Here is a 21,146-nt window from a genome sequence, read left to right on the forward strand (position 1 = left end):
GATACAAAACATTAGCTGTAGCACTTTGTATCAACACCCCAAAAGTAAAATCTAAGATACAAAAAGTTTGGTGACCCCTGGGCCCTCATCTACATGATGTGGATGTAAAGCAGGAGGATTCTATTAAGCACTCTTTTACATGATTGTTTTCTGTTCAAATAGGCTTTAATCTCAGGAGTTCCACAAACATTTGGTGAATCATTTAGAGTTGTTTTACAAAGAAATCACCTCACACGGAGCTTTGGAACAGTGAGAATACACAGAATCCTGAATAAGATAGTTAAAGTCATAAACAAGCAAAAGACATCATGAAATTTAAATGTACATTTCCAGTTAAATAATAAAAAATCTCAGCCTGAACATTTCCTCAAACTATCTCCCTATTTCTCAATGAAGTAATAGATCAGTTTCTGTAAAGTCACACCTTGTAGCATGTTGGGATGTCTGTTTATGCCACATCCAGATTAATGAGTAGGTTAACTGTTCATTAACAGTGGCAGGAATCCACATTCAGACAAATCTCACACATCTGAGCAAATAAATAGCTAGACTTTTTTTCTAAAAGCAAACATTAAATGCCTGCATTGAGAAAAAAACATATTTAATAAGATTTTTTTTCCCCCGATACCTGATTAAATTAAAAAAACAACCTCACTGATCACATTTCCCCAATGTTGTGGACTCAAAGTGCATTGGTAGGGACCTCACTCTTCTACTTTCCACTCATCCTGTGAAGATTAAAAAGGAAAGGCAGAATTAGATATTTGTGCTAATGTTTATGGTTTTAAAATCTGCACATTATTCACATGGTCTTAAACCATGTCACAAAGAATTACCAGATTCCACAAAAACACAGTTGAATGTCTTGGAAACACAAAGCAAGATCAAATAAAAAGCTGAAGTGTAGGGTTTAACAGTATTTAGCTGCAAAAAACAGAAATCTGCTGACATGCAAACATAAAAATCAGGAATAGATGTTTTGTTTTTTAATCATTCAACGGTGAAGATTTAGGACATAAAATTAAATAATTAAATTAGACATGATGTTGATGCACACTACTATACCTGCATTTGTTTCTGTATCCACTCCATAAAGAAAGATATATTGCCATACAATCCTGGCTTGGTCCTCAAACCACATCCATAGCCCCAGCTAGTGACCCCTATCAGCCACCATACATTTCCTGAGTTAACCACCAGAGGTCCTCCACTGTCACCCTGCAGGACACAGGACAGAAATTTGTCAGGATAATGTATTTATAACACATGCATCGTCATAAAACAATATGCTGCCACAAGCTTTTGCTGCATTCTTGACTTCTGATGTCCCATCAAAACACTGGAGAAACAAACAAACAAACACGTCTCTTTTTTATGGTAAAATACCAGCAGCTGTGGCTGCCAGAATTTTTTATTTGGTAAAACTCTGGCAACCACAGCTGCCGGTATTTTAGCATACAGCCTTTTTTTTTACAGTGTAGCATTGCTTTAATTATTTACTTTACTTAACAAAATATAAGACAAGGAAACATAAAGATAACTGAAAACACCAAAGCAGCTGATGTCATATTTGAAGCATTAGCTAGATTTCTTTCTTTTTTTTTCTCCCCTCCAGGGTTTTTTTTGTGGGATTTAGTGTCCCTTATATGAAAGTAGGCTGACAGGAAAGGGGGAAGACATGTGGCAAATATCACCGGGTCCGGGAACCGAACCTGCCTGTTAAGGACTCAAGACCTCCAAACGTGGGTCGCGCTATCCCCTACGCCACCACAGCACGCCCCAGCTAGATTTCTTTTCAACATTTTGATACCAAACATTTTCCTATTAAATTTACATATGCTGTCCTAAAATAAATATCTAAACAATATCAAATTATCCCTGTACATCCAATCTACGAGCTACAGTAAAATCATTTGTGTATTTATTTTAAATGATATTTTTCTTATACGCCAGTAAAAGTGATAGCAAGGTAGTTTTTTTTTCTCTGAAGAGTTTTTGCGGCGCTAGTGGCTCGTATTTTTTTGTACAGTAGGCAGACAGGAAGGAGGGTGAGGAGAGGGGGGAAGACATGCGGTAAAGGTCGTCGGGACCGGGAGTTGAACCCGCGACGGACTAAGGCCTCCAAACGTGGGGCGTGCTAACCCCCTGCGCCACCACAGCACGCCCCAGCAAGGTAGGTTTAAAAGCATGTGTATAGTGTTATCATTGTTGTAGATTTCACAGTGTTCTGCTGTGTGATGCTGTGTTCTGTAATGTTTATTTTTTTATTTACGCTCATATTGAAGGCTTAAGATAGAGAAACAAATTCACCGCTTAGTGAGTGGTCAGAGAATTATTAACTAAATTATCCTGAAATCACTTGAAATAATTATAATATCTGATTCTTAGTTGTGATTATGCAGCTCTGGCATGTGAGAGCTGTGATGCTTATGAGGCAAAACTAACTTGGCAGGTATCGACGCCTCCTCGCAGATTGCCTGCGCAGAACATGGTCTCAGTTACCCTCCCATTCAACACGTAAGGATGATTACATATCTGTGGCAGATAAATGGTAACTGGAGCTTGATGTAGTGTATCAGGAGATGGACCTGAAAAAGAAAAAAATATATATTTGCAAATCTATAGTTAACTTTACGGAAGTCAAAAGTGGACATTTTCTGCACATTCTTTTTCCAGATGGTTTTCTTGAGATAACAGGTACATAAAACCATGGTTTTTTCAAGACGAGTTAATCTTGAGAAAACAAAATTTGTTGTCTCCATGAGATGATTGGTGTGTGTTTTGATCCTGAATTCAGCCTCAAATGCATGCCGTTGTGGCAAGCGTTTGAAGGATGAAATCGGGTTTAATACACACGCAAAACCATTGGAAAATTAACATGTTATAGCGAGAAAACCATATCCCGAAAACGGGAAATTAAGTTATCTTGAGAAAACAGGAAATTATTTTATCTTGAGAAAACCATCAGGAAATTGACTTGTTATCTTGAGAAAACCATCGGGACAAAGTATATATGGGAAATCGCCCACTCTCGTCTTCCGTATAACTTAACTTAGTCAATCATGACAATTACTGATCCTCAACATGTGCTGGAAGCAAAATTCAGAAAAATTAGGAAAAAGAAGAAACACAGGGAGGAAAATTTGAGAATGAAAACAGCATGAAATGTCAGGAAAAGCTGGATATGTTCAATCAGCTCACCAGATGAATACAACTGCCCCCATCCAGTGATCCAGGATCCATTGCTGCTATGTATTTGAAGCCCAACATTGGGGAGACACAGTGGTCTCACTGTTCTTTCTGAATAAAGAAATATAATGCATTTTGTCAAGATGAAGTGAATTGATGGTTCTCATAGATGTTAGTCTATAGATGAAACGTGGATTTAAAGAAGAAGCACTTACGTTTGAAAATGATGGGCTTACTGAGTTTTAGCAACGCAATGTCGAAGTCATTGGTCTTAGGGTCAAATTTCTTATGCCTAACGATTCTCTTAGCTGACCTTCTAGTTGGCAGGTTTGACAAATGCACATCCCCATAGGCTACCGTCCATAATTCAGGATCAGAAAGTCTGTCATGGAAAACAAATGCAGTGGATCTCTCTAGACGTCTTATGAGTAAGCCTTACATGAATAATTTTTGTAGTATGGACAACTACCAAGAACAGAACAGATCATTGAGTTGTAAACATGATGCACATTGCTACTGCATGACACCCAGTCAATAAATTAGTACATTACACAGAGCTTAATATTGAAACCAACAAAACTAAGAGGTCCAATATAGACATAATTTATTTGGTCCAAAGTCTGTCCAGATGTACATTTGTAAAGACTGAGTTTTCAAGGAAGGGAAAGCTGTCAGAGAGCATAATTCACATCATTTCTGAAGCAGCTTTTTTTTCCCATTTTTTTCTCCAAAGAGTTTTTGCGGCGCTAGTGGCTCATATTTTTGCGACAGTAGGCAGACAGGAAGGAGGGTGAGGAGAGGGGGGAAGACAAAGGTCGTCGGGACCAGGAGTCGAACCCGCGATGTCCACGTCGAGGACTAAGGCCTCCAAACGTGGGGCGTGCTAACTCCCTGCGCCACCACAGCACGCCCCATGAAGCAGCTACTTTGACAGTGGGAACGGCAGAATCTTTCATTGAACACTACAAGCCAGTCGCAAGCGATCTTGTTGTCCTGAAAGGGCTGAGATGGCACGGTCAAAGTCAAGTCATAACAAATTTTGCTGGGCGATGAATTGTCCCAGTAATTACTATAACATTGTTGTTTTGAAACTGTTTTCAAGTAATATAGTGACAATGCCACAACAATGCAAATTCTCCCTCTCTGAGACTAATAAATCTTAATTTTGTAGGACTCTCCATACTGAAACTCCATAAATATACAAAATAAAGCAGAACAACCAAAACCGATAACTAAAAAAGAAATAAAAACCACATACAAGCCATAAGAAATGGATTATAAAGTTTCTGTAAAGAAAATATGAATCATCAGAATGAAAATTATTGAGCTCATTTTAATTTAGCATGCAATTAATTGATCAATTGATTAATTGCTTATTGCGACAGGCTTACGAGGAGGTGACCGTCTCCAGACATACACAATGCCTTGTAGTTGCATAAGACAACATTAAAAACACTTATCAGAGTTTGATATGGTTCAAATTTAGGGTTGAATTTGAATGGTTGGAATTTGCAGATGACTGGTATCTATACACCCTGGTTCAGGATACCTATGTACCCAATCACCTGAGATATACATTAACCCCAAAGGAAACATGACCGAGCGCCCTTTTAAAGGTCTAATTGCAACTGTTTCCATTGCAAATGTAACAAAATTTTAGTTGATCTTCCACTAATAACAAAAACACAATTTTGCAATTGCAATTACTGAATAAGAAACTCTATAAAAATCACGTGAGTACATTTGCTCATGCGCAAATCATTTAAAAAAAAAAAAAAAAACACGCCAAACCACGATCCTCCTCCTAGTTCCGGTCGTCTTCTTTTTCATATGACGCAAAAAAAGTTCCCATTTTCGATCCACCCAAAAAAACTGCCTCATCCTAGCCCCAAAACGTTTTATCAAAAAACATGTTTTTTTTTTATTGGTGTGTTTCAATTGAGCAAATTTGACATTTTACAATTTTCGAAATGCCAAATTGTACAATTAGATGGCAAATGGAAATGCAGTTTTTGTCATCAGAATGTCACCAGTTCTTAACATACCAATCACATAGTACTAAATTATGCCCAGATCGAACCATAAGACCTAAACCCTTGAGTGTTTTTACGTTTATTTAGAAAATAATGAGTAACGACTCACGTTTGGAAGCAGTGCGCTGCAGTCAGGATCCAGTATGGGCTGATGATGGAGCCGCCGCACACATGCTGATAGTAAACCTGGAGGCTGACTTGCCACGGCCAAGCTCCTTTCACCGCCTCAGAGCCGCCCATGATGCGACTGCTGGGAGCTGCAAAACTCTTGCCACATTCTCAACATTCAGAGTAAAAGAAACAAAAAAATAAATAACTTTGTAATTTAGTATTTCACCCTGTCACAAACACAAAGTCTCTGTACTTGTCTGATTTATTCTGTTATGAGTCATGCACTAATATCTTCTTATCTTGCACTCTTGTGCCAGTTAGAAACTCACCAATGCAATGCAGTTTAACAACTCTGACTGAGCACTCTGGGCTGTAAGGTAAAGTCAGATAAGATTATTATGTTATTATTTATTCACTCTATAAATCACTATCCATCCTAATATGACGGTGTGGCCATACCTGTGCATGAGCTGTGTCTGTATCGGGGATTTATAGCTACTTCCAGACTTTAGCTTCAGGTATCCCTCTGGGGCTGAGGTGTGAAAGCTGACTTGAGTAGAGCTCTCATAAAACTTGCTGTGGGATACACAGAGAGACAAGAAACAGTGAACTTTTTAGAGTATTCAGTGTTATGATCCATTGGTGTTTGGACGTTTAGCCTCCTCTGTCTATGCTGTAAGCATTCCTTTATTGTTTTATTCCTCTTTTCTTGTCATCTTATTTTATCTTTTGTGTCAGTTCAGTTCGTTTCATTGTGTTTTTCATTCTCATTTCCTCTTTTCTCTTTCCCTGCTCTCTTCCCCAGCTGCATCCGTTCACCTGTTATTATCTCTTTGGACCCTTTGTCATCTCCACCTCCTCCTCAATAGCTAAGCTCTTCCTCATCTGTCACTCATTCCTAGATCCTCTGTTATACCTCACAAATATTTTTCTGTTACTTTAGTTTTGTCTCTGCTGGACTGAATGCTATGGGACACTCTGTTTCGTTTGCCTACACTTGTGTCCTACACTGAAGAAGGTTCTGTCTATTATGGACAATAAACAGCACCCTCTCCACCACATAGTGGACAGACAGTGGAGCACCTTCTCACATAGGCTGCTCCAGCTCTGCTGTTGTAGGGACAGATACAGAAAATCCTTCCTGCCACATGCCATCTCACTGTACAATAAAAGCTAAATCATTGTTCTGCACTAATCAGTCCAATTTTGCACAACTGCACTGTGGCACACTTGCTGTACATATATTTACATATACATACTGTATCTGCATTTTTAGAATCTTTGCAAGGACTGCTCTAAGCTGCTTTTTATATTGATAGCATGTTATATTTTATTTTTATTTTATCTTGTCTACAATTGCTACTCAGTGGTGGTTGTTGTGTGTCTTTTCTCTAGTGCTGCTGTAACTGCGAAATAATTTCTCTGCTGGGATGAATAAAGTAATTCTATTCTATTCTATTACTCTCCACATGACACTGAGATCTTTAAATACAAAAGTTTATAATGAATATATGCCAGATACTTCTACAAACCTTTAATTTTTTACCAGCTAAAAAAAATCCCAAACACAGATAGCTGAACGGATGGAACTTTAAGACAAAAAGGACATAAATTTTGGTAATACAGTTAATAATAATTAAGACAAAATCTTTACTGAACCTTTGCACAGTTGTCAGTTTTAATGTGCAATTTACCAAATTGCTCATGGAGTTCAAGCTGCTTATCTGTCATATAACTTAAAGGAAAATTTACAACTAATCTTGAAATCTGATAGGCCACCTTGCCTGGTCACCTACACTTGAATTGTCAACCACTTTGTTTGTAGCACACGTAGATTAGTGTTTCAAATTGGAATATTCAGACTGGAGACCAATTTAATTATAAGGACATAAAGTAGTTTTGTTCCCTTTTTAACTTCAAATTTTGATAACAAATCTAAACATACAGCTGTAGCTGCAATGTGATGGTTTAGATTAAAGACATATTGATATTTCATGTGCTACAATGGCCTAGTCAAAGTCTGGAACTAACTCTAGCTGAGAATTTATGGCAAAATTAGAAAATTGGTGTCTGCAGTTTAGATCAAGCTCGATCTAAACTGATCGAGCTTGAGCTATTTTGCATAAAAGAACAGGCAGAAGTGTAAGATGTGAACAGTTAGTAAATGTGATGGCCAAATCCATGCCCACACTCTGATGTCGGTAACTCTTTTTTATGCACAGTTTATTTTTTCATATAAACACAACAACACTTTAGTTTCAATAAAAACATTTATTAGTTGATTTGGATGCATTTGTTCTATTTGTTAGCATGCACATTTAGCTAGCATATGCATTTATATCAACTTAAAGTTAATTTTGTTTGCTTAAGATTAATTCTGTTTGTTTTCCCACCGGTACTTACCTGCCTTGGAGTTGCCAGACAAAGGATGGGGCCCAGGGCTCAGCAGGCTTAAATGCTGATTGGACTGAACCACTAGTTCCTGCTGGCAGGGGAAATTTGTAGTTTCTTTGTTGAGATAAGTTTTCTACTTAAGTAAATATTAGTATTTAAAGTTTAATATTTTTTATTTTCATTTTTGGGTCTTTAGGTTAGCCAAACTTAGCTGTACTGTTATTTGTTTTTGTGTTATTTGTAATTGTATTCTGTTTAGTTACCCCTATTGTGTCTTGGTCTGATCAGCCAGTATATAACCCCTGTGTGTCATTTCTTTGTTAGGTCAGTTATGTTTGTTTGTGCAGCCAGTTTGTTTACACTTTTTGCCTGAGTTCAGTTTTGTTTCTTTGACCTCTTTTATGAGCTCAGTTTATCTTTGTCATTTATAATCTTTGGGTTAAAATAAAAACCCTATTTTTCTAATATGTCCTGTGACTCCTCCTGTTTTTAACTCGGTCAATCACAGTAAAGATATACTCCAAAACACTGACAGCTGTATATGCAGCAAAAGGTGGCTCTGCAAAGTATTGAGTCAGGGAGCTGGGCATAAATGTAGGTCACACATTTCAGAGTTTGCTGTGTAACATTGTGAAAACCATGCAAATGAATACAAATACTTTGCGTTCCATTACAGTTTAAGATTCAGTAGATACGGGGATAAACTATTAGCACCTGTCGTAGCCCATCTGCACACACACAGTACTCCCGTAGCTGTCATTCCAGTTCTCAGCACATACAGGCAACCAGGCATCGTCGTCTGATGAATAACTTTGCAGCAGGAAATCAATCCCCTGCAGGCGAACTGTGCAAAACAAACAACCGTACTCAGGGATAACAATGGCGTATTGGTGTGTATGTTAGTGAGGAACATTTAGGATTTCCATCTCAATATCTTACAGCATTGGGACTCATCTTCTCCGTTTGAACAGTCCTGTACACCATCACACCACCGGCTGGTGCCCAGACACTTCCCACCCGGTCCACATGACTTCCCAAATGGACACTTGTAATATACTGCAAAGACACACATAGAAACAACAACAGCTAATAAAAAAAGGAAGTGGAAGGACACAAGCAGAATCACAGTTAAGTTCAAAAACAAAGTCAAGCTACAAAGTTCTCTAAGTGAACGTACAGAAATACCAGAGCAAGATGACGACCACTAACAGGACGATAGCACCACAGAAGATGGACCTCCGGGGACACAACTTTTTTAGTGCGGAATCTGAAAAATATTCAAATTAGAATGCAAATGAAAGAAGGAACCCTGTATTAGACAGCAACACTGAAAAATACCCATCTTTTTTTCTTACTGTCTGACATAAAATCAGGTGAAACTTTTCATGTTTTAAGTCAGGTACATTATTGTAGGGTGCTGTTTTCAAAGTTATACAGTAAAAACAAATACTGTATAATTATAGCAATATTTTTGGTTAATTTAGCTCGTCATAGAGAAAGCAAATAGGCTATGGGTGTTCATTTTAAAAAGTCATACTTTCACCATGTTACATTTAGAAATGCCAGAGTTCCAAACTTAATGTTGAATTCACAAGCTACGTATACAGTCTACAAACTATTTAGCTTTCAAATTAACTATTTTGTTTGGAAGCTAAATATTAGTGTCCAAACTACATGTTTAAGTCTGAGCTAAATATTTAGCACACACTAGTCTGGAAAATATTTATTTTCCGAACTACTTTAGTTCCAAACTAAATATTTATTTTAAAACTAAATATTTAGGTTGCTAGCAAAATATTTAGTTCCAAGCTAATTATTTAGCCAATATACAAATTAGCTGGGTTTTGAGGACCTGTGTATAAACTCCGCATCTCGCGGTACTGAATCGTTGCTCAAGTAACATTTTCTTTTTAATCATCGATTCTACTCCTCTCGAGTCGACGTGTCTAACGTGCGGCGAGAAGACGCAGGGGGAACCGTATCTGATGGGGAAACGCGGATCGACGTAACGACGGTTGCACAGACGTTTACTCTGTACTTTGCAGCAGTCTTCCTCTGTACTAACAACAGTCTCACTTTACAAGTGTAAAATAGTTCTTTATTTCCATGCGTTTGACATCATTGAAAAGCTTGTTCATGGTTTTATCGTGGCCAGTCACATTTACAAAACATTACCGGCCTTCTCATTTGTTAAGAGACTAATATTTTCATCTCAGGTTTAGATGTTGTGTTATTGTGGGGGCATTTTCAAGGTAGTTGGTCCGTGAGTATTTTTCTTAAATGGGCTAAATGATCCTCAGCCTGAAAAGGTTTGAGAAACGTTGTTTTCCAGGAACAGTTGAATCAAGAGACGATAGTACGTTCAAGCCAGAACACTTCCGGTTCATGTTCATTTACTCTTAAATTGCTTTAGAGCAGCAATCGAAGTTTAAGACTTCCCGTTTATTCATTCGTAAAACAAAATGATGTATGTGAAAATTAGTACGAAAACTGTTTGTTTTGAAAACGTTGCTAGCAGCTCTAAAGCGGCTAAAACGTGAATCTAACATGAACCGGAAGTGTTCAGGATTGGTTGTAATGGTGTACGCTGATACAGAAAACTGTTGCTATAGAAACATGAGTAAATGTCTGGATAGCGGCTAAAACGGTACGCCCCATGTTTTCAACTAATACGTTGGACATGTCAAGAGAAAAAGAATCGATTACATACATATTAAAAAAGAAACTTTACCTAAGCGACGACGGAAGCGACTCATTTCCGCCAGCAGCAGAATTTAATAGAAGTCCGCAAAACCCAGCTTTTATTTTGACATTCCACTTCCGTTTATCGGCAGGCTAATTTGCATATTAGCTAAATATTTAGGTTGCTAGCAAGCCATACATTTAGTTTGAAAATTAAATGTTCAGTTTGGAAAATAAATGTTTACTTCGCAAAATAAATATTTAATTTGGGACTAAATTTTTTGCCAATCCCTCTTGCAGTAGAACACTCCAATCACAACACAAGAAATGTCTCCTAAAATGTAGGCTTCTGTTTCTGAAGCCTGTAACTTGGCTTGTTGCTTTGGGTGTAATGGTTTCTTTGTAAATAAGCTGCATCTTAGCCTGAGTCCATATGGGAAACATTTTAATGTGGATAATGATACTTTCTTATGATACTAGATGCTAGTTTCAGCTAGCATCTTCAGAGGGCTTTTTGTTATTGTTAAATCACATGGATGCTCCCTATGTTTTAGCTGTGCAAGTTAAGAAATATAAAGTGTAACTATGTTTTTCTCACAAGTTGTCTTTTTTATTTTGATCTGTTAGTAAAGATGTATTTCATGTATGATGCCATTTTTATTTCTTGCTGTTTCATTTACATTGTATTTACTGAATTTAAGACTGAGTAGTTTTCATGTTATGAAAAATTACTCAAACTAAAAGATAATATTTTGGAATCTGTTACTTTGAAAATTATTAAATTCAGGACTGCAGACTGAAGGAATTTTACTGCCCACTTTATAGTGTTAACACTGGTCAGCAAACCAGTGGTCTACAGTAATGGGTTAACCGCAACCATTTATACAAACAAAATAAAGTAGCAATAAGTTGGAAAGGCTTATTAATCCTTTTGGACTAAGACAACATTTCTATTTACTTTATTTTTTACACAGTAAAACTTAATTGTGTTATAGCAAGCCATCAAGATCAATTATTTTAATGTTTAAATAGTCAGTTGAAGCTGAGGTGTGGTGCTGATTATTAACATGAGACAGTTTTATTCATTAAAACAATGGTTTGCTAAAGTATTCATACCTCTTGTACTCTTAAATGTTATTACAGTACAACAACAAACTTCAAATTCGATCCAATTCGATTCGAGCCAATGAAAAGCGGCAAACTATGCAACTGTGTCATCGATCAAAAGGATTCATGAAGTTCAATTAATGTGGTCATTCATTAATAACTTCATTTATAAAGAATTTTCTAGAAGCAGAACAGTTTGTAGGAGATAAAATCCATAATAAGAGATACAGAATGAAAGCAGATAAGAATCGATCAGTACATAATAAAAAAAAAACTCTTAAAAGTACAATTTCAACAAATGACAGAAAAGCAAAAATAATCAGCTCCATAACCAACCAAACATGGTCAAATAATGTTTATGGTCATATATGAGCAGCAGCTGCTCGTGTTCTCACTAAAACCAAGAAGATAACAGAGAGCATCATCCCAGTTTTAAAATCATTACACTGTAGCTCAGACAAGACTTTAAAATACTTTTATAAACGGCTTGTTGATGTTTGTTGCCTGTCTTTCCCCTTCCTCTAGTTACCAGCCTTCCTGTCTTAATAAAACTTAAATAATACTTCTATTAGTTTATAACCACCAAACAGCTTAGCACCAAATACATAAAGGATTTGTTGTATCAACCTTCCAGACTGTACTCAGGCCTTCTGGTTCTAGCGGAGAAAGTCATGACTGTGTGAAATCCAGCGGTGAACAGTATTTACTTGAATACTGTACTTAATTACACTTTTGTTGAGTATCTTTAATTTGGCCATTTATTTTTCAGGCAACTTATGATTTTCATTCCTCTACATTTCAAGGGGAAATATTGTACTTTAGACTCATTTCTAGGTAGTTTGTTACTTCTGTTCTAGGATTTATTCTTTGGTTTTGTTACTGACTCCATACATCACAAATGGACCCAGATGTCAAACAATTCAACTTAATACTTTCTCACAGGAAGGCCAGTTACTTATGTAATGGAATCAGGTTGGTACAACAGTTTATACTTACATATTTGAGCTTGTAAAGAAAAAAAACTTTTAAAAACAACCTTACATTTTCATTCCCTTTTTCTGTTGAGAACCAATTTGATCACATCTTCTCGTTTTATATGTTCCATCCAAACTGCTTCCTCTCTGGCACATAATTAGCTGAAACGTGGCAAAAAAAACCCTCACAGCAGCCTCTAGTGGCAGGCTTATGAATTACATCATGAGTACCTTTAAGTTTCTTCTTGAAAGTTAAACCAGCGCAGTCAATAACCACACAGCACTTTGAAAAACTATTTAATCACATCCTTTCACAGCTTAAATATTAATATGTGATTTTGACAAGACATTCCATCAAACAAGGGAGTGTTTGGAACGTTGGAGTCATGACAATATCAGAGTGTTACGTTTTGTTTGATTAAGGCCCCTGGAACTAAAGTTGTAACAAATGGACTCTTTACAGTCACATTGATGTCCTAACCACTTGGAGCAACCGGCAACCACACGATGTAAAAGCAGGAAAAACGCTCAGCTTTTTTTCCTACAACTTCTGGATGAGGATGGAAGACGCTCCGCCTCCTCCGTTGCAGATTCCTGCGAGTCCGTACTGACCAGACTTCAGGTTGTGCACCATGTGACCCACGATCCTCGCCCCAGACATCCTGAAAAATTCAAGCAGGTTAGGTTTGCTGGTTTTGTAAATGCAAAAGGAAGACGTTTTCTTCAGTCTCAAAAGGTTTGATTATCAAAAATAGACAAAAAGTTCCTTCTTTGATCAGCAAGTTTGAGAGTTTAACAGAAGCCCTCATCGTATTTTGAATGAAAAGCAGAACTCCAGGCTAACGAGTTGGTACAATACTGCCATCTTGTGGTGACATCAAAACATGACAATTAAGTTGCCATATAAAAACAAACACAATTAAAAATGTCCCTTCTGGAAACTGTGGATGGGATATAAGACTATCAGGATGATTTAGCTGTCAACTGAGAATGATCTCATCAGTTTCTCCTCCTTTACAATATAAACATATCAATAGAAGGTGAACAGATCCTAAGGTTGGTGTTCTGTAGAACCAGAAGCTGGTTTACTGTCTTGTACACATCCTGGATCACCATCCCCACATTTACACTTTTCCGTTTGACCTCTTACCCAATCGGGTGTCCCAAAGACACAGCTCCTCCGTTGACGTTGACTTTTGCCGGGTCGATGTCGAGCATTTTGATGTTGGCCAGCACGACCACGCTGAAGGCTTCGTTGATCTCCCACATGGCGATGTCCTCCTTCTTCAGTCCAGCTGCGTCCAGAGCCTGCAACCACAGGAGTACATTTTCTGTATAAAGTTGCATAATGATTTTTCTCTCAGTTTAATTTTGAATCTGACAAATCATGTTCTTTTTTGTAAGTTTGTCTATTTAGTGCAGATTTACAGTGAATACATAAACATCCAGTTTGCGTATAGAAATATAAAAGGCCATTCTATCCAATCGTTTGAACAAATTTAATCTCAAATGCAAACAGTTAAATTTGATCCCAGTCATCAATCAATAAAATCAAATGTTTTCTTATTTTTAAAAGCCTGTTTGAAATAAATCAAATCATTTTCTTGGCTTCCTTCGTCTTGCTATGATCTTATCACGATGCTGTTGGCTCCTGTTGGTCAATAACTTTAAAAATCGAACCACAGACGGCGGCGTCCATCATTACTAACATAAACAGTGCGCTGCTGTTTGATTGCTACGTTCTTCTTCTGCTCATGCAGACTTTGAGGTCGTAAACCGTTCAAAAAGAACGGTCGCGCTTAAATACTGGAATGAATGCTCACACTAGAAAATGAGATTAGCTAACTCCACCTTCCACCCACCTTTGGGACAGCGTACGCCGGAGCGATTGGGAAGTCAATGGGTGCGACAGCCGCATCAGCGAAAGCTATGAAGCAAGAAGAATAAATCGTGGATCATCAGAGCTGTGAGTTCGATGGATAATCCCTTCAACTCGCTGCGTTTGGAACCTACAGACGATCCTGGCCAGCGGCGTGACATTGAGTCTCTTTGCAGCGTCTGCCGTCATCAGAACGAGAGCGGCTGCTCCATCGTTCAGTGTGCTGGCGTTAGCTGCCGTCACCGTGCCTGAAAAGAAGCAGGACTTATTAAAGCTTCAGTATGCAGCTTTTCTAAAAATATGTTTTTTTTCTTATTTGTTAAAATTATCCTTATGTTGTGACAGGATGAGACAAAGAATCTGTGGAAAAATTTAGCTACTCCTTGCTATTGCAGTCTGAAGAAATGCACTGCTCCCGGTCCACAACCAATCAGAACCAGGAGGAAGGACTTAGAGCTGCCAGTCAACTTTGTGAATGCACTGCTAAATGAGCTTGTAACAGAAAAACAACTTACTGTTACAGGAAAAACCATCTCCATTTCTTGTAACAGGAAGCCATGCTAACTAGCCTTGGCATCCACAACAGGCTCTGCTGATAGAGAGAAGCTGTAGTGGAGAGGCACACACATACATGACTGACAGTGCTAACACCCAGCTCCTGACTCTGATTTTACAAATATGTAAAAAAATATTTTTTTATAGAAGTTACACACTGCAGCTTTAAATGAATGAAGTCCAACTGATCAGCAGTCTGAATATTAACAAGTCAGCCAAAATCAGGCCTGTTCTGCCTATACACATATCGGTTATGATCTTTACCGTTCTCTTTCTGGAAGACTGCCTTCAGTTTGGGCACTTTGCTGAAGTCCACCCTCCTCCACTCCTCGTCCTCGGACACCACCACGTCTGGTTTCCCTACAGAATCACAGAAACATCAGCCCAGTGGAACTTAACCGCCATGTCCTGCTGAGAACAGCGCTCTCTGGGCGCTCCTGCACCTCTCTGTGGAATGCTGACTGGGACGATCTCCTTGGCCAGCACGCCGGACTCGTGCGCCGCTTTGCTGCGGCTGTAGGAGCTGATGGCGTAGGCGTCCTGCTCCTCTCTGCTGATCTTGCACTGCTTCGCCGTGTTCTCTGCACAGTTGCCCTGTGGAAGTAGCACACGGCAGTGTTGTGGTGCTGCAAAAAACCACAGATTGAGACAATTTTGCTCCAACATTTACCATGTGGAACTTGTTGTAGACGTCTGTGAGGCCGTCCTTGACAATGAGGTCCTCCATCCTCACGCCTCCGTAGGGTGGTGTCTCTCTGGCCATGACGTACGGCACGTTGGACATGCTCTCCATGCCTCCTGCCACCATAACATCCTGAACACACACACGTTTTTACTCTGAAAGTCTGCAAAGGAGTCACAATCTTGTTGCAGAACATTAGACAGTGAAGCTGAAGCTCTAAAGAAAACAAACAAAACAAAAAGAAAATGTGGTAAAAGTGGACTTTGTTGCTTTTACCCTCACTTGTATTACCTGATGTCCACACATTAGACTCTGTGCCGCCAACATGATGGACTTCATCCCAGAAGCACACACTTTGTTGATGGTTGTTGCCGGTGTCCCAATGGTCAAACCTGGAACAAAAACATGAAAAAAATTTCATTTCCATCAGCTTAATAAACTCAGCTAGTGGTGTGTCCTTTGATTTTGAATATTGGTCGATATCTGTACCTGATCCGATACTTCAAAAATACATTTAAAAAATGAAAAGTGAATAAACAGATTTGGGATATCCTGTATTTTTTTTTCTTGTATCCACCTTATTTATCATTTAACTACACCGAGGCTGTGTAAGTCAGAGGCAAGTACTTTTTTTTAACTGAGCAAGTTTCGGTAAAAGAACAAAAACATTGAGCAACATGAAAAGCTATATTTACTGTAATCTAACTCATCGGGATGCATCACAAAGATAAAAATAGAAACTATATAAAATTTGACAAAAAAAAAAATACTGCAGGGTAAGGGCACAATTTCAACATCTAAACTGGACAGTTATTAAAAATAACTGAAGTCTTTTTTCTCCTTCACTTTAATTTTGTTCTTAGTTTTATAAGAAAAGCACCAACATGACCTTACCTGCCCCCAGCAGGGCCTGTCGTGTGGGAGCCTGACCCTCCGCTGCCTGAAGCACGTTGCCCATGTAAACTTCCTTCACCTCTTCAGGAGAAATTCCTAAGGAAACAAAGTCAACTCATCATCTTGTTTCAATTGAGCAATCTTTGTTTCACTTTAAAATAAAAACAAAAAACATACACCAAATTTTGGCACAAACTTTCATTCTCCTGTTCTGGTAAAGCTTAGACCTACCCATATAGATTTTAATCAGTTCTGCTTTCTGTTGGGGAACAATAATTTACAAAGATGTAAAACAGTGTTCTTTATTGCTTGTCATTTAGATTAAAAGCAAAGGGAGACAGATGTTACAGTAAAACATCTGTTACATATTTAAAACAACGCACAGAATGCTAATGCCGCTTGTAGTCATCTGACTTGACTTAAAATAAACCAGCAAATGTTTATAATCCAAAAGTTTGCTCAGGTAACAAAAAATAAACTTTTTTTGTTTTTGTCATAGTAATGATCCCCGTTTGTTTACAAAGATTTTTAGCAAACTTCTCACAAACGCATGTCAAATCAGGCTTTAGACGGAACCAACTGTGTGGACACACCTGCTTTCTCTATGGCTCCTTTAATAGCAACAGAGCCCAGTTTGGTGGCAGGAACTGCTGCCAGGCTGCCTCTGAAGGAGCCCATTGGAGTTCGCACCGCGCTGACGATGACAACTTCCTGTAAACATGCGATTTTTTTTGTTTTATTCATTTTTTTTTTTTTTTACATAAAACTGACAGACCGTTTTATGTTAAAAATGTGATCCAAACACAGCTTGTTTACGATGCTTATAGGGGTACTTACATTAAGCGAAGGCCGTGATGTGTAGGTTCTGGCAAAGTAACTGTGAGCCTACAATGACAAGACCGTAGAAAATATGACAATTCAAATAATTCATGAAGGATGCATTTGAAGACTTGTTTTGTAAATGTGAGGTTGCAAACATAAAAAAATGGCTGCTCTAAGGCTTTACTCAGGTGAAGTAAGGTGACTTGGGACATGTGCAAACTTTTTGTCAGATAAGCCAAAATAGTGATAAAAAACAAAACAAAAACAACATTATAAAATCCAAAATCACACAAAAAATTACTGCTCAAAAATTAACTAATTATGCAATATTTTTACTTAAAAGCAAAGTAATCAGATTTTTTTTTAGAAGTGATGTTGAGCTAAACTTAAAAAGGAGCTAATAAAAAAAAACATCCAGTTTGCAATTTCCTTTAGGACACCGTTGCAAGGTTAAGAAGATGATAGAAAATTTTGTCTATTCTCAGCTATAACAAGTTTTGGGTCCCTGAAAACAAACGCTTTATTTGGTCAGGCTAAATAAAATGTATTTATAGCTGGTTTGGCTGCACTAAAGTCTGTCTTTGACTAAAAATTGGTGTAGAAATCTCATCTTATGATACAAAAAAAAACGAAAGTAAAATGATTAAAAAATGCAAATATTTTGTGCTGTACCAGTTATTTTGTTTTTGTGGACTTGTTCAGGGTCTCAAACATAAAAACAAGTGTGTTTCTTTAGATCCGCAACAAGTTGCTTTGAATTTTCCACGTTTTGTTTTTGGGCTCAAATCGCCTTTATTGAGCAGTAAACAAACAGAAGGGGAAGACATGCAGCAAATGGGCCGACACCGGGAATCGAACCCAGGACAACTGAGTCGAGGACTACATAGTGCGCGCTCCAATGTATGGGACTAATACAAACTTGCTGATGGAGGCCGTCTCTGCATGCAAACGAATGGGCAATATCAGAATCTGAAAACATTTCACGGAACACGTCTCTAACTCGTTCTTTTTACTTTTATGACTGGAGTTTTCTCACAATACCTCTGTTTTCAGAGGAGGCGTGACGCCGAACAATGTCCGGAACTGTGGCGCTGCTGTCTCGGTTGTTGATATCGGGGCTGGAGAGACGAGAGTGGAACAGAACTGGGAAAAACTTTCTGTTTGTTGGCAGCGTGATTTAGCCCTTTTGTGTCTCATGCTTCGCATGTGCGACTCCACTGCCTTGATTCCCATCGTTCCGAGTTTGAAAAATTTCTTGCACAAAATACAACGTGCTACGTACATATTCGCTGGTACCGGTCGCAGCCATGTTGAAAAATTTTGGTTGAACAGCCAATTTTCGTTGAATTTACACTTTCCCATCTGGTCCTGGATAAAAACAATCACTGCTCCTGCTACAAGAGCGATGTGCATCGGCTCTGAGAGTCCCGCCCGCAACAACATCGCTTTTTATTGGTTCCGCTATCGGGATCGCGTGACGTTACAACGAGAGGCATTAGGTAAACCATTGAAAAAAAAAAAAAAGTCAAGTTATTTTAATATTTGAGACGAATTACAACAATTAAATCCAATTTACGACATGTTAACATTTTAATATCAATTACGGCTTTATTTTTAAATTGATGAACCGCGGGAAACCTGGCACTTAAGATTTATCTCTGTAATCCTTTAGCACAATTTAAATCACATTTTCTGGCGGGTCAAATTTGTACCATTCTTCACCTGTAATCTGGGGCCAGAGTGGGTAAAAGGTGATCCAGATTTACTAAATACTATGAAATATCCCTTTGTCAAGAGCCACACGGGAAGCTTAGAATGGCACTCCAACTTTACCCGTTGTATTACTGAGGTCAAAACTTATTAACAGAAGCAATGCTGTAGCTTTGGATAAAATGCATGACGGTTGTGCCATAAAGCTAGCAGCAGAAACTACAAACAAGTAAAAGCAGCTCTGCAGCCCCATTGCAAAGTAATGCTAAGTTTAATGCTAAGTAAGTGGACAGTGGCAGTTTACTTATTAATTGCTTATTAATTGTTTTTATGAGTGCTATGATTCACGGTGAGCCCAAATAACACAATGACCCACTCTGCTGCTGTCAGACTGTCAAAGTTTGGCCAAGGACGCGTCTCAAACAGTAAACACTTAGCACAGCTGCTCCAAGTTACGGCCTTCTGTTGCCATAGAGGTGCTAAAATGACTTTATTTTTGGCTAATATGCGCTAAACTTTACCGTCATTCTCACACTGTGACTTACCAGGCGCCTACACGTCCGAGCCTGCACGGTTAACAGTCTGCCGGGGGACATTTTAGCCTCCAAGACAAAACAAAGCAGGAGAGTTTCACCTTCAAGCAGCACACTGCAAAGGGTTAAGAAAACACCAGCCAGTACAGAGAGGGGTGTGTTTCGAAGACGTCATCAGTTGCTTGGCATTATGGTTGTTGTAGTTTAATCACAGTTTGTTTCTGGGCATCGACACACTGTTGCTATTCAGTTAGATATTTTACTCTATAGCACGAAGGAAACAAAAGAATGAAAAGAAATAAAAAGAGGTAAGATGAGAAATAGGGGCTCCATTTTACTGAAACATACACAATATAATTGCTTATATTTTATTTTGGTTTTCAGGTGAACTCTTCCGCAAGCTTTTTATGAGAAGCTCAATTCGTCAGCTCTGCAGGCTTTTCCCCCCAAGATTTTTTAATGAGGAAAATCCTATTTTTCCTTAGATGTTGCCAGACCTATTGTGTTTTAAAAAAAAAAAAATGATTTGTTTTTGTCAAGAAGACCTTATTCAGCAATTGACAGGTGGGCACCTGTGTGGTGTTTTTCTGTTCCAGAGGTTTACAACTTTCATGATCCAAAGAGTAATTCTTTCCCTCAGTCCAACTAACTAAAACTCTTTTAGAGCCGTAAATGTTACATGACCCTTCGAAAAAAGACAAAAAAGAGAAGCAGCATTCAGCTTGCACCACAAATCTGGAACAAACTTTCAGAAAACTGTAAAACAGCTGAAACACTGACTTCCTTTAAATCTCGACTATAAACCCACCTGTTTAGAGTTGTATTTGAAACGTAATCAATTACGAATTTAACGATGGCGCTTGACTTAATGTCATGTTTTGATTGTTGACTCTATGTTGCATGACTTTGTGTTTTTGTTTGTTGTCTTGTTGCTGAAATGTGCTATACAAATGAAATTTGATTGATTGATTGATTGAACCTCTAATTTTCTATTTCTACAACAGCTGTCATTTGTAAAACCAATCATTTTATTTCTGATTTTATGTTCTAAAGTAAAAATAAAAACAAAGACAATATACACATTGTCTCCTTTGAGCTGTAGATATTTGTTGAAAATTATGTAAAAAAAATTTTTTTGTCAACCTATAAAAAGTATTAATGGCAATTATCTGTAATGGAGATTCATTGTAATTATTACATGAAAAAGCATTTTTTAAAACTGCATCTTTTATTATTTTATGTTTAAAAACATCAACTGGTTCTTTATCATTTTTAGCCAAAGTTATTAAGTCCCCATTTTGAAGCTACAAAGAGTCACTTGTGGCTCCCAAACCCTGTTCTATTAAATCTTTTTTTTCTACTACATTGGTAGTTTCTATACCAAAACAATCTTCCAAAAAAAGAATTGTAATGGTATTTTTCTCCACTGCATGATTTACAGCATTATTGTATATTTAGCAAAAGACATGCAGACATTTTTTCTCGTCTTCTCTCCAAACAAACCAAAGAAAATGTGATTTTCTAGTGCGCGGAAACAATCAGTTTTTACCTTGTGTCTCAACCTTTAAAATCCTGAGTGAA

General features: G+C 37.9%; 2 protein-coding genes across 2 annotated transcripts; both read right to left on the reverse strand.

Annotated features, from left to right (window-relative positions):
- Positions 1-681: 681 nt before the first annotated feature.
- Positions 682-10,483, reverse strand: tmprss2 (transmembrane protease, serine 2). Its single transcript, XM_023342543.1, has 12 exons — positions 10,459-10,483; positions 8,905-8,994; positions 8,667-8,783; positions 8,442-8,571; positions 5,793-5,909; positions 5,663-5,703; positions 5,332-5,500; positions 3,405-3,571; positions 3,202-3,300; positions 2,446-2,588; positions 1,066-1,218; positions 682-728 (listed from the first exon to the last, which is right to left on the reverse strand). The coding sequence occupies exons 1-12, from the start codon at positions 10,481-10,483 to the stop codon at positions 705-707; spliced, it is 1,275 nt and encodes a 424-aa protein (XP_023198311.1). The 3' UTR covers positions 682-704.
- Positions 10,484-11,457: 974 nt separating this feature from the next.
- Positions 11,458-19,695, reverse strand: acat1 (acetyl-CoA acetyltransferase 1). The gene is made up of 12 exons (XM_005806703.2): positions 19,578-19,695; positions 17,338-17,385; positions 17,094-17,211; positions 16,501-16,596; positions 15,898-15,998; positions 15,595-15,738; positions 15,368-15,518; positions 15,189-15,284; positions 14,504-14,617; positions 14,353-14,417; positions 13,641-13,798; positions 11,458-13,152 (listed from the first exon to the last, which is right to left on the reverse strand). The coding sequence occupies exons 1-12, from the start codon at positions 19,626-19,628 to the stop codon at positions 13,032-13,034; spliced, it is 1,263 nt and encodes a 420-aa protein (XP_005806760.1). The 5' UTR covers positions 19,629-19,695; the 3' UTR covers positions 11,458-13,031.
- Positions 19,696-21,146: the final 1,451 nt, after the last annotated feature.

This window comes from Xiphophorus maculatus, chromosome 11 (genome assembly GCF_002775205.1).
Source record: "Xiphophorus maculatus strain JP 163 A chromosome 11, X_maculatus-5.0-male, whole genome shotgun sequence".
Lineage (NCBI taxonomy): Eukaryota > Metazoa > Chordata > Actinopteri > Cyprinodontiformes > Poeciliidae > Xiphophorus > Xiphophorus maculatus.

Excerpts from the sequence above, each read along its gene's own strand:
- acat1 (XM_005806703.2), bottom strand. The coding sequence starts at position 19,628 with ATGTCCCCCGGCAGACTGTTAACCGTGCAGGCTCGGACGTGTAGGCGC. Across the intron at positions 13,799-14,352 it reads CGGCGTACGCTGTCCCAAAG|GCTCTGGACGCAGCTGGACT; the intron begins GTGGGTGGAAGG and ends CTGTGGTTGCAG. Across the intron at positions 13,153-13,640 it reads TCTTTGGGACACCCGATTGG|GATGTCTGGGGCGAGGATCG; the intron begins GTAAGAGGTCAA and ends TGAATTTTTCAG.
- tmprss2 (XM_023342543.1), bottom strand. The coding sequence starts at position 10,483 with ATGAGTCGCTTCCGTCGTCGCTTAG. Across the intron at positions 8,995-10,458 it reads TCGCTTCCGTCGTCGCTTAG|ATTCCGCACTAAAAAAGTTG; the intron begins GTAAAGTTTCTT and ends AATATTTTTCAG. Across the intron at positions 3,301-3,404 it reads TAAGCCCATCATTTTCAAAC|AAAGAACAGTGAGACCACTG; the intron begins GTAAGTGCTTCT and ends TTCTTTATTCAG.